The sequence below is a fragment of the Phoenix dactylifera genome, chromosome 5 (genome assembly GCF_051530095.1).
Source record: "Phoenix dactylifera cultivar Ajwa chromosome 5, Ajwa_hap1_PhDact_Kaust_v1.1, whole genome shotgun sequence".
Lineage (NCBI taxonomy): Eukaryota > Viridiplantae > Streptophyta > Magnoliopsida > Arecales > Arecaceae > Phoenix > Phoenix dactylifera.
In genome coordinates, this window is record NC_143194.1 from 26,612,742 (window position 1) to 26,626,901 (window position 14,160).

The 14,160-nt window shown below is 42.7% G+C and overlaps 1 protein-coding gene across 5 annotated transcripts; it reads right to left on the reverse strand.

Annotated features, from left to right (window-relative positions):
• Positions 1-5,530: 5,530 nt before the first annotated feature.
• Positions 5,531-11,347, reverse strand: LOC103722982 (uncharacterized). Of its 5 annotated transcripts, none has more exons than XM_088722042.2 (4): positions 11,192-11,331; positions 10,417-10,546; positions 6,180-6,630; positions 5,531-5,920 (listed from the first exon to the last, which is right to left on the reverse strand). In XM_088722042.2, the coding sequence occupies exons 3-4, from the start codon at positions 6,609-6,611 to the stop codon at positions 5,816-5,818; spliced, it is 537 nt and encodes a 178-aa protein (XP_088578168.1). In that variant the 5' UTR covers positions 6,612-6,630; positions 10,417-10,546; positions 11,192-11,331; the 3' UTR covers positions 5,531-5,815. The 5 variants fall into 5 exon arrangements, with proteins under 5 accessions (XP_088578168.1, XP_038984558.1, XP_088578170.1 ...); XM_039128630.3 differs by having other exon boundaries at positions 10,417-10,459; positions 11,192-11,329; XM_088722044.2 differs by having other exon boundaries at positions 6,180-6,638; positions 10,417-10,459; positions 11,192-11,323.
• Positions 11,348-14,160: the final 2,813 nt, after the last annotated feature.

Here is a 14,160-nt window from a genome sequence, read left to right on the forward strand (position 1 = left end):
GGAAAGTGGGAGGGCAAGGATCCTCTCAACCAACTAGGACCCGAATGCCTCTCTAATCAGCCCCTCATCCCACCTACCCTCACCGGGGATGACGAGGTCACTAACTAAAAGCCCTACCAACTTCGCCGAATCAACCATCGTCGGTAATTTTCTTAGCGGTTGGTCGACCACCCATATGTCCTACAAAACATCAATCGACTGGCCATCCCCAACGACCCAACTAATCTGCGCCAGCACCGCTAGAGCATGTAAACATATCTCCCTCCGTATGAATGAGCACTGTCGTCTGGGCTGAAAGTCCGCTAACACCGTCTGCGCTCTGTACTTAGCCTTCAATAAGGTGCTCCACAGGCATCCCAGCTCCAGGATAAACTTGGTTGTCCGTCTCGCAGCAAGCACCTCCTGCCTCTCTACCAAAGAGTGAATCTCCAAACCCTCCTGCCTGAGTGACTAGCAGACCATCTCCCAAGCCGCCAAGTAAACACCGCCCCTGCTATCCCGTTTACCCTAGATGAAGTTTCTGAACAACTGCTCTAGGGACCTCAAAAGTGATAGTGGTACCGAGGTGTTTGCCACTAGGTACACTGGAATCGAGCATAATACCGACCAAAATAAAGTAACCCTACCCATCATAGACAGAGCCTCCATCTACTAGCCCTCCAATCTGCATCTGAGACCTTGCACTACATCGAAACAGTCACTATGATGGAGTCGTCGCCCGATGATCGGAACCTCTGGGTACCTGAAGGTTCCCTCAGACTTGCCCATCCCCAAGATGTCTTTGATAGACTGCTTAGTCTGCCACTTGGTCCTAGGGCTAAAGCAAATATCAGACTTAGTCCTGTTCACCTGCTAACCTAAGGCGTAACAATAGTCCTTCAGGATGTCCTGAACGACCCTTGCCGACCTCCTCGTTGCACGCATCAATAGCAGACAATCATCGGCAAAAAGCAGATGGGAGATATGAATCGACTCTATCACTGGTCAGTATGCCTCCAACGCCTGAATCTCAGCTGCATGCCTGAGGGACCTGGATAAAGCATCCGAACAAAGAATGAACAGCAGGGAAGACAGAGGGCATCCCTAGCGAAGACCGACCGCAAACTCGAAGAATCGAGTGGAGTTTTCGTTCACCAGGATGGCAAAAGACAGTGTGGTCACACACCCCATCACCCAGACAATCCAATCCTCATGGAATCCGAAACACTCCAGTGATCATCATACGAACTCCCAACTCATCCTATCATAAACCCTCTCCATATCGAGCTTGATGCCCATCAAGCTTCTCCTCCTCAAAGCCCTCCATAAATCTGATATAAACTCCTGGGCAATAAGGACATTGTCTGAGATGCTACGCCCATCAACAAAAGCTCTCTGCTCTGGGCTGATAAGTCTTGGTAATATGCCCCTCAACCTGGTGACCAAGATCTTCGTCGTGGCTTTGTACAAGGTGGTGCACAGGATGATCAGTCGGTAGTGACTTGTTTTTGAGGCATCCCGCCTCTTCGGTATCAAGGTCCAGTCTACCGAAAGAGCTGCCGAACTGAAGAACTGCTCTGCCTCAATCACATCCTATCTGATCAAAGGCTAGTATCTTCTGAAAAAAAAAGGTGGAAATCTATCCAGACCCAGGGCCCTATCCTCACCCAAGGACTAGAAAGCCTCCTGAATCTCTTTCACAGAAACTGGCCTGATCAAAGTCGAGTTCTCCTCCTCTGAAACTCAGGAAGATGGGTTTTGCATGAAGGATGAACTCTCACCTCCCGACCGCTCTGTCCATCTGGATCTGAAGAACTGCTCTAGCACCTGCCTAATAGCCTCTGGGTCCTCCGTCATTTGACCATCCAAGCCCCTGATACATCTGATCCTCTCCCTTTGCCGTCGAATGATGGTAGACTAATGAAAAAACCTGCTGTTCCGTTCTCCCTCCCTGATCTAGTGGACTCGAGATTTCTGCCTCCAAAATATCTCCTGTTACCAAAGAAGAGAGTCATGGGTAGACAAGTGGGCCCTCAACTACTTCACCATCTCCTCAGTCGACAGGCTGCCCCTCTATACCTCCAGGGTCTGCAATCTGGATATAGCTGTCTCGAACTCCTCGACCCTTCTGAAAATACTCCCCACCTTCTCCTTATTCCGCTGCCGTTTAGTGATCTCCAACTTCTGAGATACCATGTACATAGCACTACCCCGGACGGGCAACCGCCATACCTCCCAACCCCCTCCTAGGAATGAGGATATGACAACCATAGTTTCTCAAATCTGAAAGGGCAGCAATAATGAGTGGAGGAGAAGTACCAACCAGGATCGGATAGTGGTCCGAGGCGATCCTCGGTAGATGGCTCCCTTGACGGTTGTTGCAGCACGAAAACTTGGGGCCATCAAAGCCAAGATCAATCAGCCCATTACTCATAATGAAGTTCTGAAACTCCCTAACCTCCCTCTTATTGGTGAATGCCTTGCCCCCCCTCTTCTCTTGCAGACTATCAATGCAATTGGAGCCACCTGCCACCATCATGGGATGACCCAGTTAAGATGGTTTGGCAATCTCACCCCAATGAACTCTCCTCATCCTGAAATCCATACTAGCATACACAGCCGCTAGGCCCACTAGCATCCATTGTCTGTTGTTGCCTTTTGAGATCACCATCACCACCTGTTGCTCACAGACTTGAAGATGTCCAAGCTTCCACCCTCTAGCCTCCAAGCTGCAATGATCCCACCCGACAACCCATGAGATTCCACTGCATAGAATACCCACGAGCTCGGAAAGGCCCGCCTGGCGTGCTGTAGACTCCTCCCTGATATTCTAGTCTCAAATAGCACACACACCTCTGGTCTATGAATTTGAACTAGCCTTCGAAAGGCTGGGGCAAAAGAGGGCTTTCTAGCCCCCCAACAGTTCCATAAAAGAATCTTCATCAAGCATCCAAGGTTGTATCAGGGACCACCTTGGATCCAATGTCTCCACTGCAAACACAAATCCCACCATCCGCCACATCCTTCATCTCTCCCTGCAAAACCCGTTGAAGGAGGCAAAAGAGCCGCTTATGGGGTTGCGTGCTCTCACCTCTCGACGGGTCACCGCCACTCCGAGGGTGATCATGACTGACCCCTGCCCAACTATTAAAGACATCCCCCTCTGAGCACTGCTCCTCCACCTCCCGCTATCAGCCATAGCTGGCAAGGTTGAAATGGGAGAAGAGGCCTCACCACCCTCGGCCCCCTCGACCAACACCGGCGGGGCCACCACCGGGGTCCCTAAATGCGGAAGCCCAGAACCCCCCGTGCCATCGCCACCGGGTTCCTGCTCGACCTCCTCCCCCTGTGTGGCAAAGAAGAACCTCGAGTCCCGGGGCGGGCTGAGCTCCTTTGCTGCCCGGCCCAGAACCCGCACCCACTTCCCCAGGCCCGCCCGGCTGCCTTGCACCCACGCTCACGCTTGGCCCAACCTGCGTGTGCGGCTCTTCGCACTGGCCCTAGCGCACTGGTCCAGCACCGACCGCATCCGTGCCCCCATCTAGAAGGCCTGGCCCGCTCCCTCTCGGCCTACCGCCCGCACCGGGGCGAACTGGGCTTTGGGCCCGTTGAAGCCTTGGGCCCCCTGAGGCTTTCAGGCCAACGCCCGAGCCATCAGCCCGGCCTTTGGACCCAGTGAGAGCCCCAGCGCCCAACTCAATGGGTTGGCCTAGCTCGCAGGCGGGTTGACTCGGCGTCGTCTCCTTCGCCGCACCCGAGTCTCCACCGGGACCCAAGCCAACCACCTCCCTTTCCATTGCTGGTAGACGCCTCCGTGCCACCTTGGACAGTGTCTGCCATCCTTCCACCTCCGGACTGGGGGTTGGATTTGACGACGAACGCCCTGGTGGATTGGCTTCGTGACCGGCGGCCTCCGAAACCCCTTGGTTGGTGGCTCGGTCTCCCTCGGCCTGCCACCTCCCGCAGACTCCTTGGCCGGCCTCACTCGGTTCGTGGTCAGCCAGGGGCCGAACACCGGGCAGCCCCCCTCCCTTCGCGAACTCCGAGGCGATTCCTGCCCCCCATCTAACACCCCGACCTCCATCTCACCAGCCCGCGACCCTTCTGGCGGCCGAGGAGGGGGGAAACTGCACTGCCCCTCCCCATCGAAAGTACACCGACGGCATACTTTCGCAGACAAACTTCTGCCAAAAGCACTCCACGCCCTGGATGAAGACCCCTGGTACTAAGGGTAACCTCGCGTCTAGCTCCACTTGGACCTACGCGAAACCCAGCCGGCATCATTGCTCCATGCATCCGTCCACTACAATCGGCCTATCTGCCGCCGCCGCAACCTCTATCACCGCCTCTGGCTCCCAGAACTCCACCGGCAGCCTGGGGAGATGAACCCAAGCCGTAGCCCTCAGTCGGAACTCCCGGGCCACCCAGTCCATCGGCACCCTCCTCCCCATGCTCCGCACAATCAATGCGGGGGCTCTCCAAGCCTGCCGAGCCCTCTCCAATTTCTCCAGTTGCACGACTACCACCCTGGGGAAGATCTGCCGCATCACTCTCAGCTCGTCGTCCGAGATCTTGAAGTTCGTCCAGGTCGCTTAACGAGGCGACGCCCTGGCCACCTCCGTCCATGACCGACCGGCGGCACTCACCCCCGGAGGCTGGTGCACCACCTCGGCCCGACATGGTGTCAACAGCCGGCTCCTTCCCTGGCCTGCGGTCGCCCATGACTTGGCCTCGAGCTGCTCAATGAAGTGTCTCACTCACGGCACTCCTGGCAAAGTTTCGAAGGAAGTGATTTATGCCACCGTAGTCTTGTAGTTTGAGCATGAATCTCCAACAACTAGTAATCGTTCTTTTGTGACATGCAACAATATTTAGGTACGGATGGCATGGCACGATATAGATAATTAGAAGCCAGTTCATGCAACATAATTGAATGGATAAGATTGGAGGTTGTTGCATGGAACGGCTTTGCGAGAACAAGTATCCACCCTTCTGGTTTGCCGTTGAGGATGCTTTACGTGCCTCGGAGGCAGACACTTTCCACCCCCACACCCCCACCAAGAAGGCCTGCTCTTACCTTTCAAGCAACTTTTATTACGGTCAGGCGACGTCTAGATGTACGCCGTTTGTTGGTAAGTTGGAGCCACTACCCAAAAAAAAAAAAAAGTAGGATACGAAGGAACTCGATGATGGGGCTCGCAGACGGACCCGACCACCCAATATACTTAACAGTGGTTGAGACCAGTCCACTCAGAAAGGATAGTTCGGTGTCTCGAATATCATGATGGTTATATTAATTTAAAGAACTCGGTGATCATGATAAAGCACATGCAACATCAGTTAGTTAATAGAAAATTCAAGTAAAAGATGCCATCTGACTTGCTGATATAGACCCTTGTTGGCCACACTAGAGACGAAGTATCTGCATTCATCCCATTATCGCGTACTAATTGGTTAAGTTTCCTTGCATGCATAGCGAATTTCTTCTAAGCTGCTCACTAGGTTCACGGAAACCTTGTACCATTTTCCGAACACAGGTAAGGAGAGAGGGTGGAAGAGGAAAAGTTGGAGAAATTCATGACTGCTGATGAAGAGTGAAATCAAGAGGAGAAACAAGGACCGATGAGAGTCGGCAGAAAAGAACTATACAACAACTAATAAATGCAGGACCTGACTACACACTAAAGCAAGCATATATGAGGTGAAAACCGTCAGGTTAAACAACGAAGTGAAAGAAAAGATCTAATCCCCTGTGCTACTCTCAACAGAATCTTACAGCATAACATATACAGAATGTGCACTATAGATGGTCAAACTTTTGACCCACTTGGGCAGATCAAACTGAGCTGATTGTTCCTCTTGCATTAGCTTTCTCAGGAGGATCATCCAAACTATTGCTGGTCTCAGAAGTTTCAGCAGAGTCCAGCTCATAACCTCCATACTGCAAATAATCGTATCGTGTGAGCTCATATTATGAAAAGCTGCCAAATTTGAGGAATCCTAATTTGGAAAAAAATTTACAGACACTCTGAAAATAAATCCCAACTTTCAGATTACGAATCAAACAAGTTATACGATAAAACAAATCAGTATATTATAGGACTTGAACAGGGTAGATCAATACAACAGAAGATTAGAAGGCATGAGTATCATAAAAAAAAATCTGCTTAGATCACCAAATGAAGTGCACAAGTGGGTACCTCAAGCTGCTCCAGCACATAGATTGTCTGATTCAGATCACCATGATTTGCATTGAACAATTCAGCAAGCGATTCTATAGAAATATCAGGAAACATCGATGAGAGGAACTCTATTATCAGATTGGGATCATCCACCACATTTTGCTTCTCGCTTCTTGGAATCACATCTTGGAAAGCGTCATCAGAATTCCAGGGTTCACCAATCTCTGAGGATGACTCGTCAGAAACTTTAAGTTTCTCTAAGCCTTGGATGTCATGATCCACAGAAACAGAGTCTGGTAGCTGGTAGTCTGCAGAGTTCTCAATTATGTCATTTTCAGAATCATCCAGGGTGGCCCTATTCTCTCTTTCAGAACTCACTCCAGGCCCAATCTTTGAGAGAGGCACATAGGGAGTGGCATATGGATTCAAAAGAGACTTCCTTTGCATCATTATAGCAGTTGGAGCAGATCTGTCAAACTCACAATAAAATACATCTCCAGGGATCATTATACAAAACAAACATCTAAAATATAAAAGAATCAAGTAGGATGACACTGCCATTAAGTTATGGAAAACTGAGGAAAGTAAGAAATAAACTGTCATCTAGGTAGTAAGCACATTTAAATTCAGATAGTTAATTCGAGAAGAACATAACGGCGAAGGTCTGATATGAATAATACAGCTTGGCAGAATAAAGACTTTTGCTTCTGTTTAATAGAAAATATAATTCCCTCGTAACACATTTGATGTAACACATTTGATTATCATTACCGAATGGCATGACAGCAATTTCAGCTCGATGACATCATTGGATCAACAGCTTCACTATAGTAATTACAGCATATAATGTACTACAGTTTTTAAGGCTAACTTTAAACGAGTGCTGGTTCTTTTAATCATTTGTGCTACTTAAGCAGATGTTTACAATTCAAACCTAGAAAAGTAATTGAAACTAAGCTGTTATTTTTCACTCAACATGCAGCTACCTGCAAAGGTCAATAGGATCACCCACATTGAATGTTATTGGAGATCAGATGAATTTGCATAAACAGGACAGCATCAAAGACAAGTTATTCATGTTAACAAAGGGAAAATGAAGGCAAGAGAGGAGTAGAGTCCAGACAGAACGAATATGACCAGAAGAAAGCCTTGCACGCTTATGCTAGGATCATTAGAAGTGACCAGTGTAAAGCCCCAGAGAAAGGGTCTAAGGGGAAAGGGGAAACCACCAGATAAAGAATCCCAAAATAATGAACCATAACATCCTTATGCTTTGTTCTAATAATAGAAAATCCTTAGATAACATATTAAAGGTAGTTTTAGATGGACAGAATATGTGTATATTAATAATTTCATGATATCTATTATATTTAATATATTTTATTTATTTTTATGTATCTTAAAATATAAACCGCATATATGTCCTTTATATGTGGTCCACAAAATGCATATGAGCTAGCTATGCAGTCCCTTGCCAACCCGCATATCGCAGCCACCTTAAAACACTGCTATTATGTTCTAATGAAAGATTATAAAAACCTGCATGAAAAGCTAAAGTGCAATGATTATACTAAATAGAAGCTCAAAGAATTTTATCTTTTAAATTTACCGCAAGATGAATCAAAACATAGCTATATTTATCATATCTCAGTTCCACTTTCTGATGCTCAAATCTATGAATTTATGGTCATTTAAATTCTCACAAGACAAGAAGAGTATTATATTTCTTTCTGGGCTGCATACAGTTTATCTGATGATAGACTTTGAGGGCCAAAACACTTCTGATTATCACAGGAACCATGTACTGGAATTATTCATCCTATAGAAAAGTATAAATGGACAATGAGTTGGTCAAGGGAAACATCAGACTGAGCCCAAGAATCAGAAGACAGAAGTGGAAGCTGGAATGAAGCAGCACTCAAATGCCAATTTGAAAATGCAAAATGATGAATCATAATTAGCCATCAAGCCAATATGATAACTCATTTCAGCTAGTCAAATTGGCAGGAAGCTTAATTAAGTTATATAGTAAATGCAAATTTCATGATGCTGCGCAATCTATGGAAACACATCATTATGTTTGTAGTTTGTACCAAATATGCAAAGAATAGGAGCTAACAAATGGTTAACCCATAAACTCCAATATAGATGTTCTCCAAAACCTTTGGATTTTTAATAAACTAAATCATATGATCCAATCGATCATAGTATCCTTGAGTATGATGTAGGCAATGTAACAAGTAGCTGGTAGTGTGAGGCCCAATAGTCCCACATCGGAAAGACTCGTTCCAGAGCCTGGGCATATGAGGCGGGTGTCTCCAAATCCTGCAGACGCGTTTTGGGTGGAAAACAAAACCGGGGAGGGGTGAAGGACGCTTGCGTGAAGCCCCAGAACCGGACAATATCTGGCAGGGGAGCCCCGTGTTCCTCCCTCATGTGGCCCCCACGTGGGCACTAGGTGCCTCACGTGCCTCGCAGAGACGGGGGCGTGACATTTGGTATCAGAGCCGAGGACGGCTCTTGTCCGATGGTGGGAAGGGTGTGAGGCCCAATAGTCCCACATCGGAAAGACTCGTTCCAGAGCCTGGGCATATGAGGCGGGTGTCTCCAAATCCTGCAGACGCGTTTTGGGTGGAAAACAAAACCGGGGAGGGGTGAAGGACGCTTGCGTGAAGCCCCAGAACCGGACAATATCTGGCAGGGGAGCCCCGTGTTCCTCCCTCATGTGGCCCCCACGTGGGCACTAGGTGCCTCACGTGCCTCGCAGAGGCGGGGGCGTGACAGGTAGTCAGCTGCAATGTAGTAGATGGTTAATCCACATATACGGACATAAAGAGAGAGAAATGTCAACACTTTTGTTTGAAAGGATCTATCATATAAGAGGTTCAGATAATTGGCAGAACCAACAATAGGTCAACCAAGATGATAACAGTTAAAAAGAGAAAACACAATAATAACCTATTCCGTAAGTTGAAAGCAGACAAGCCAGCTATGAAGTTCATCCAAGCTTATAGGGGAGAAAAATTAATCAACACTGGTCAAGGATGGCTAAAGATGGCTATGTCATAGTTGGTGTAACAAACAAGTGCTTCCATTACAGAACCTTGATCAATAATAAGACCATGTTAGGTCTGGTCTACTTAGCATCTGAAACATCGGTCGCATTCTGATAACGGATGGATCCTCCAATCCATCCTAGCAACTTTACCAAGTATTCTTAGAAAAAGTATCAGATCTTCTGGAGTCCCTGATCATCCATCACTATGCATTTCTTTCTAAAGCAGAAATAGAAATACTTTAAATGCATAACCACAATTATCATGCAGCTAAAAAAAGGCATTTGCTTTACCATCTCAATGATGGCATCAGTCAGTCAACATCATCACCACTGTTTACTTGTCTGGTATCTTGTTTCCATGATCACCTTTTCAAGGTGTGAATTAGAAGATAAGGGAACTAAACAAAGTCTTGAATTACAAAAGAAAAAAAAAAACTAAAGAAAGAATTACTCATCTGCATCATTACATTAGGAAAGTCAAGGTGTACAATTAAAAGATAAAGGACTTAAACATAGAATTACTCCTATGACCTACAGTTATAGTGGTATGAGTTTCACAGTAGCTGCAATCCTCACAAACACTAAATATTAATGAATTAGGGGGTTATCAGTGACTACCTTTCAGTGATTTTCTTTGTATTAAAAAATAGTAAATACAAAATAACATACCCAATATTGACTTTACTATTTATTTTTTATATTGGCTTAAATTACTTATGATATCTAAAGGAGATGTCTGCAAGGTTAAGTTTCTGTGCAGAGTCATACATCGGGAGCATTAAGAATACAAAGTTTTCTTCAAGAATAGTTACAACACAAAGAATGGGTGTACATATCCTGAATTCATTGAGCTAAGGAGGAAAATGTTGGTCCATGCATTGTGTGCATAAGAATCTTTAAGTCAACAGAAGTTTAAGAAAATCTAAGATTTTAGTTTAACTTAATATCAAGATATGTGATTACATCATTCTTTATCAGATTATCAAGGAATTCGAATCACAAAACAGACATAAGGATCAATAATGTAGTTCATCAACACAACATAATGAATGGTACACTGCAAAAGTACAGCATACCAAATCAAAAAATAAAACAAGCACCTGAAGCCATTATCAACACAAAAGAAACTCTAAACATGGCTTCTATTAAATTAAATTGATCAAGATCCAGAAACACCATGAGAACATTAAAACTTACTAAGAGAATCCTACATGGCTGCTCAAGAAAGCCTTCCAGGACTCTAAACACAACGTCATCATATCAGAATTACAGAAGAAACCCCTCTTGACATCAGTCGCAATAGCAAATATAAAATGCATGGCAAATTCTAAGATCAAAACAAATGAAAAAACGAACATACGTCAATGGAATCATCTTGAACCACAATAATAGGAGAAATTCATAAATATAATTAAAGAACAGCAAAATCTTGCCCTAAGCAACAACTAACACATTCAAGAAAATACAAAAATTCTTCAGAAATAAAGAGGAGGAAGTTCTTTAACATACATGTCAGCCAACCTTTCAAGACCAAGAAGAATCAAATCAAAGCTGACGCCAAAGAAAGAAATCCAGAAGAACTGCTACTTTTTCCTAGTAATCTCAGGAAACATTACGTACAACGCACAGAAATTAAAGAAGAATCCCGCACCGACATCAATATCTTGCAGCAAAAATTTACAAAAAAGACCCTAATCTTTACCTCTCCACGAGTTTCGAAAACCTATCCCTTCCATCACAGAACCCAAAGAAGAGATCAAACACACGTATTTGAACCACAGTTCGCAACCCGAATAGAGTAAATGCAATCGGAAAATAAAGAGGGAAAGAAAAGAAAGATCCGATTGCAAGAAAATTGGATTTTAAAGCAAAAAAAAAAAATCCTAAAAGGATGGCAGGAGATCCTAAAGAAAAGATCGCAAGAAATAAAGAAAGAGAAACGACAAAGGGAGATGTTCCGATCGAGATTCACCTCGGAGAACCGAATCGGAGAGCGACAGAAACCCTAGCTTCAGACCTCCTGCCGGCTTCTCGTCCGCGCCCGGGATGGAGCGAGCAAATAACGGCACGGAAAACAATTAAGGAGGTGAAATAGGGGGCGAAAATTTTGATCGGAGGTCACTAGGGAAGGTCGTATTTATGGGGGGGGGGGGGGGGGGGGGGGGGAAGGTTGGATGTGCTCGGGTGGAGGGAAAGTTATGGTCGGTCCCACGCGCTCGTTCAATGGCGTGCAGTCCTTGGCATTTGACGGTTAGCAACGACTGTAATCTGGCGGCCGTTCCGTTATGGTAGCTTTGATGCAATGGAGGACCAAATAAATAAAAAAATTTCACATACATACCCTCAAAGTTATATAAATACTGTCCCAAAATAAATATTTGTATATATATCATTATAAACACTTATTTTGCATGTATATCTTTCTTTTTTCTTTTTCTTTGCATACGAATCCATACCATCTAATGTCATTAAAAAACTAGTGGTTTAAAATTAAAAATAACTAAAATACTCTTAATGAGTAGACATAAAAAAAAAATATTTATAAGGATACATATGCAAATAACAATTTTATGAGAGTATTTGTGCAATTTTACATATGTAGGAGAGTTTACACGCAAAATTTTTTTAATTTTATTTTTGTCTATTTCAACTTGTTTTAATCCTCGGAATTTAGTTTAATGCCTTTTTCTTGATATTTTCTATCACTAATTCTGTTAGCTGAATCGCTATGTTTAAGGTATTTATACAAAAATAATGTTTTGTAAGGGTATGTATGTAAATATCAATTTGGGAAGGTATGGATGCAAATTCTAATATTTATGGGAGTATTTATATGCAACAATTTAAGAATTTTTTTTTGCGATTATATGTGAAATTGCATAAATAACCTCCAAAATTGCTATTTGCATGTATATCGTTATAAACGTTTTTTTTTTTTAATGGTGTTAGATGACATAGATATATATATGCAAAGAAAAAGAAAAAGAAAGGATATACATACAAAATAAGTGTTTTATGAAGGTATACATCGAATATTAATTTTAAAAGAGTATTCACATGAAATCTAATATTTATGAGAGTATATATGTAAAAAACAAAACCTTTGAATGGAATATAGAAATTGAATTTATTTTGTTTTATAAGGATCTACATGTAAATATTAATTTTGGAAAAGTATACATATAAATTTTAATATTTAGGTGGACATGTACGCTGTTCTTTATTTTTTTTCATTCTAATGGGTAATGATGGCTTGGTTCTGCCAATCTAGATAAACAACAATTTCCACCCATAGAAGCCACTGTTACGGGATAATGGAGTCAAAATTGAAATTCAGGCTTAGGGCCTATAGTCGGCATGCTTCAAGAACAATAATTCTACCAAAACAAAATAACAAGCCAAAGTCAGATGTCAACATGTCAAACTAAAGATGCAGAGGATGTAAATCATTGTCTCATCAAAAGAACATGAATCGAGTGATTTTAAAAATATTTGTTTTATAAATGATTTTTTTTTCGAATCAATGTATTCTTAGAAAAGCAAAAAAATTAATCGTAGTGCTGAGATTGGACACATGTTTTCAGAGTCTACAACTGGTTATGATAATTTATTAGATTTAGTCATTTTAGAGTATAAAAATATGCAAGAAGTAGAACCAGAAAAATTCAGCAAGCAATGTTAGCCCTAAATAAAATCTAAATCCAGTTGTGCACATAAACACATCCCAGCGTCCCTCTTGACCCATCTAGAGCACTAATAACCCCTGGAAACAGATCCCTTCCATTATCCTATTAACAGTCATAATTAAAAAGAAAGATGGCAATGCCCAGTTTGGCGTTTGACTGGGTTTTTAATGAATTTATGGTGTAAGGGGAAAACTTAATAAGAGGAAAATAACAGCATTGTTTGATCTGACCCGTAACATTTCTGTCATTATTACATTTCATAAGATAAAATGGCGGGGAAAGCAATGCAAGGCTATACAAATTAACTCATTAGGAGTTTTTCTACCAAATTTTTGGATGATCAATTAGCTTCAAAGAACTACTTGAAGTGAATAAAAATCATGTAGGGCGGGTACTATAAGATACCCTATGAGGCAGAATTCTTGTTTTGCCATGTTTTTTCTAGTATCCATCTTAAAGAAAAAACCCAAAAATCACATAAGAATAAGACTCATGCTGCTAACACAGTCTATCAATTTTTATAACTTAAAAATAATAAATGCAAGATGATTAATTACTTGGTGTATATCATTTGGCCATGTAGTGTGGACTAATAAAAATATGTTCTGAAAATTGTTTATTGATTTACTTAGAATTGTATATTGTATCACTGCTAGATATATATATATCAGATAAGCTTGCAGCATGTATAAAAAAAGTCAACGAGTGTGTATCACCAACCATGTAGTGTGTATTAGTAAATATAATATTCTAAAAACTGTGTATTAATTTGCTTGGAAGTAAGTATTGGATTGCTAGATGACTAATTTGCTAAGTGTATATCATCTGATAATGTACTCTATATACAAGTAAATACTATACTTTAGAAATTGCGTATCAATTTACCTAGATATATGTATTGATTTGCTAAATAACTAATTTGTTTTATGCATACTAGTTGACCATATCGTATGTACTGTTTTTTTTTTGATTTTTTTAATCACGAAACTGAAGATTCTATTAGTAGAAGAAATCTATGACTTTTGAATTTCTTCTTTAAGATGCACACTTAAGAAAAGCCTAACTCTTTTTTTTTTTTTTCGCTGGTGCCCACTCTATATAATTTTTGTTCCTTCAAAGTGCCACCATCCATTTCTCTAAGAAAGGATGGCCAGAATTACATGTAATCTACCATCATCAAAAGACTTGATACAGTTTGAGCACAGAAGCTTATCCGAGAAACTTTCAACTACATACATAATGAAGGCTCCTGAAA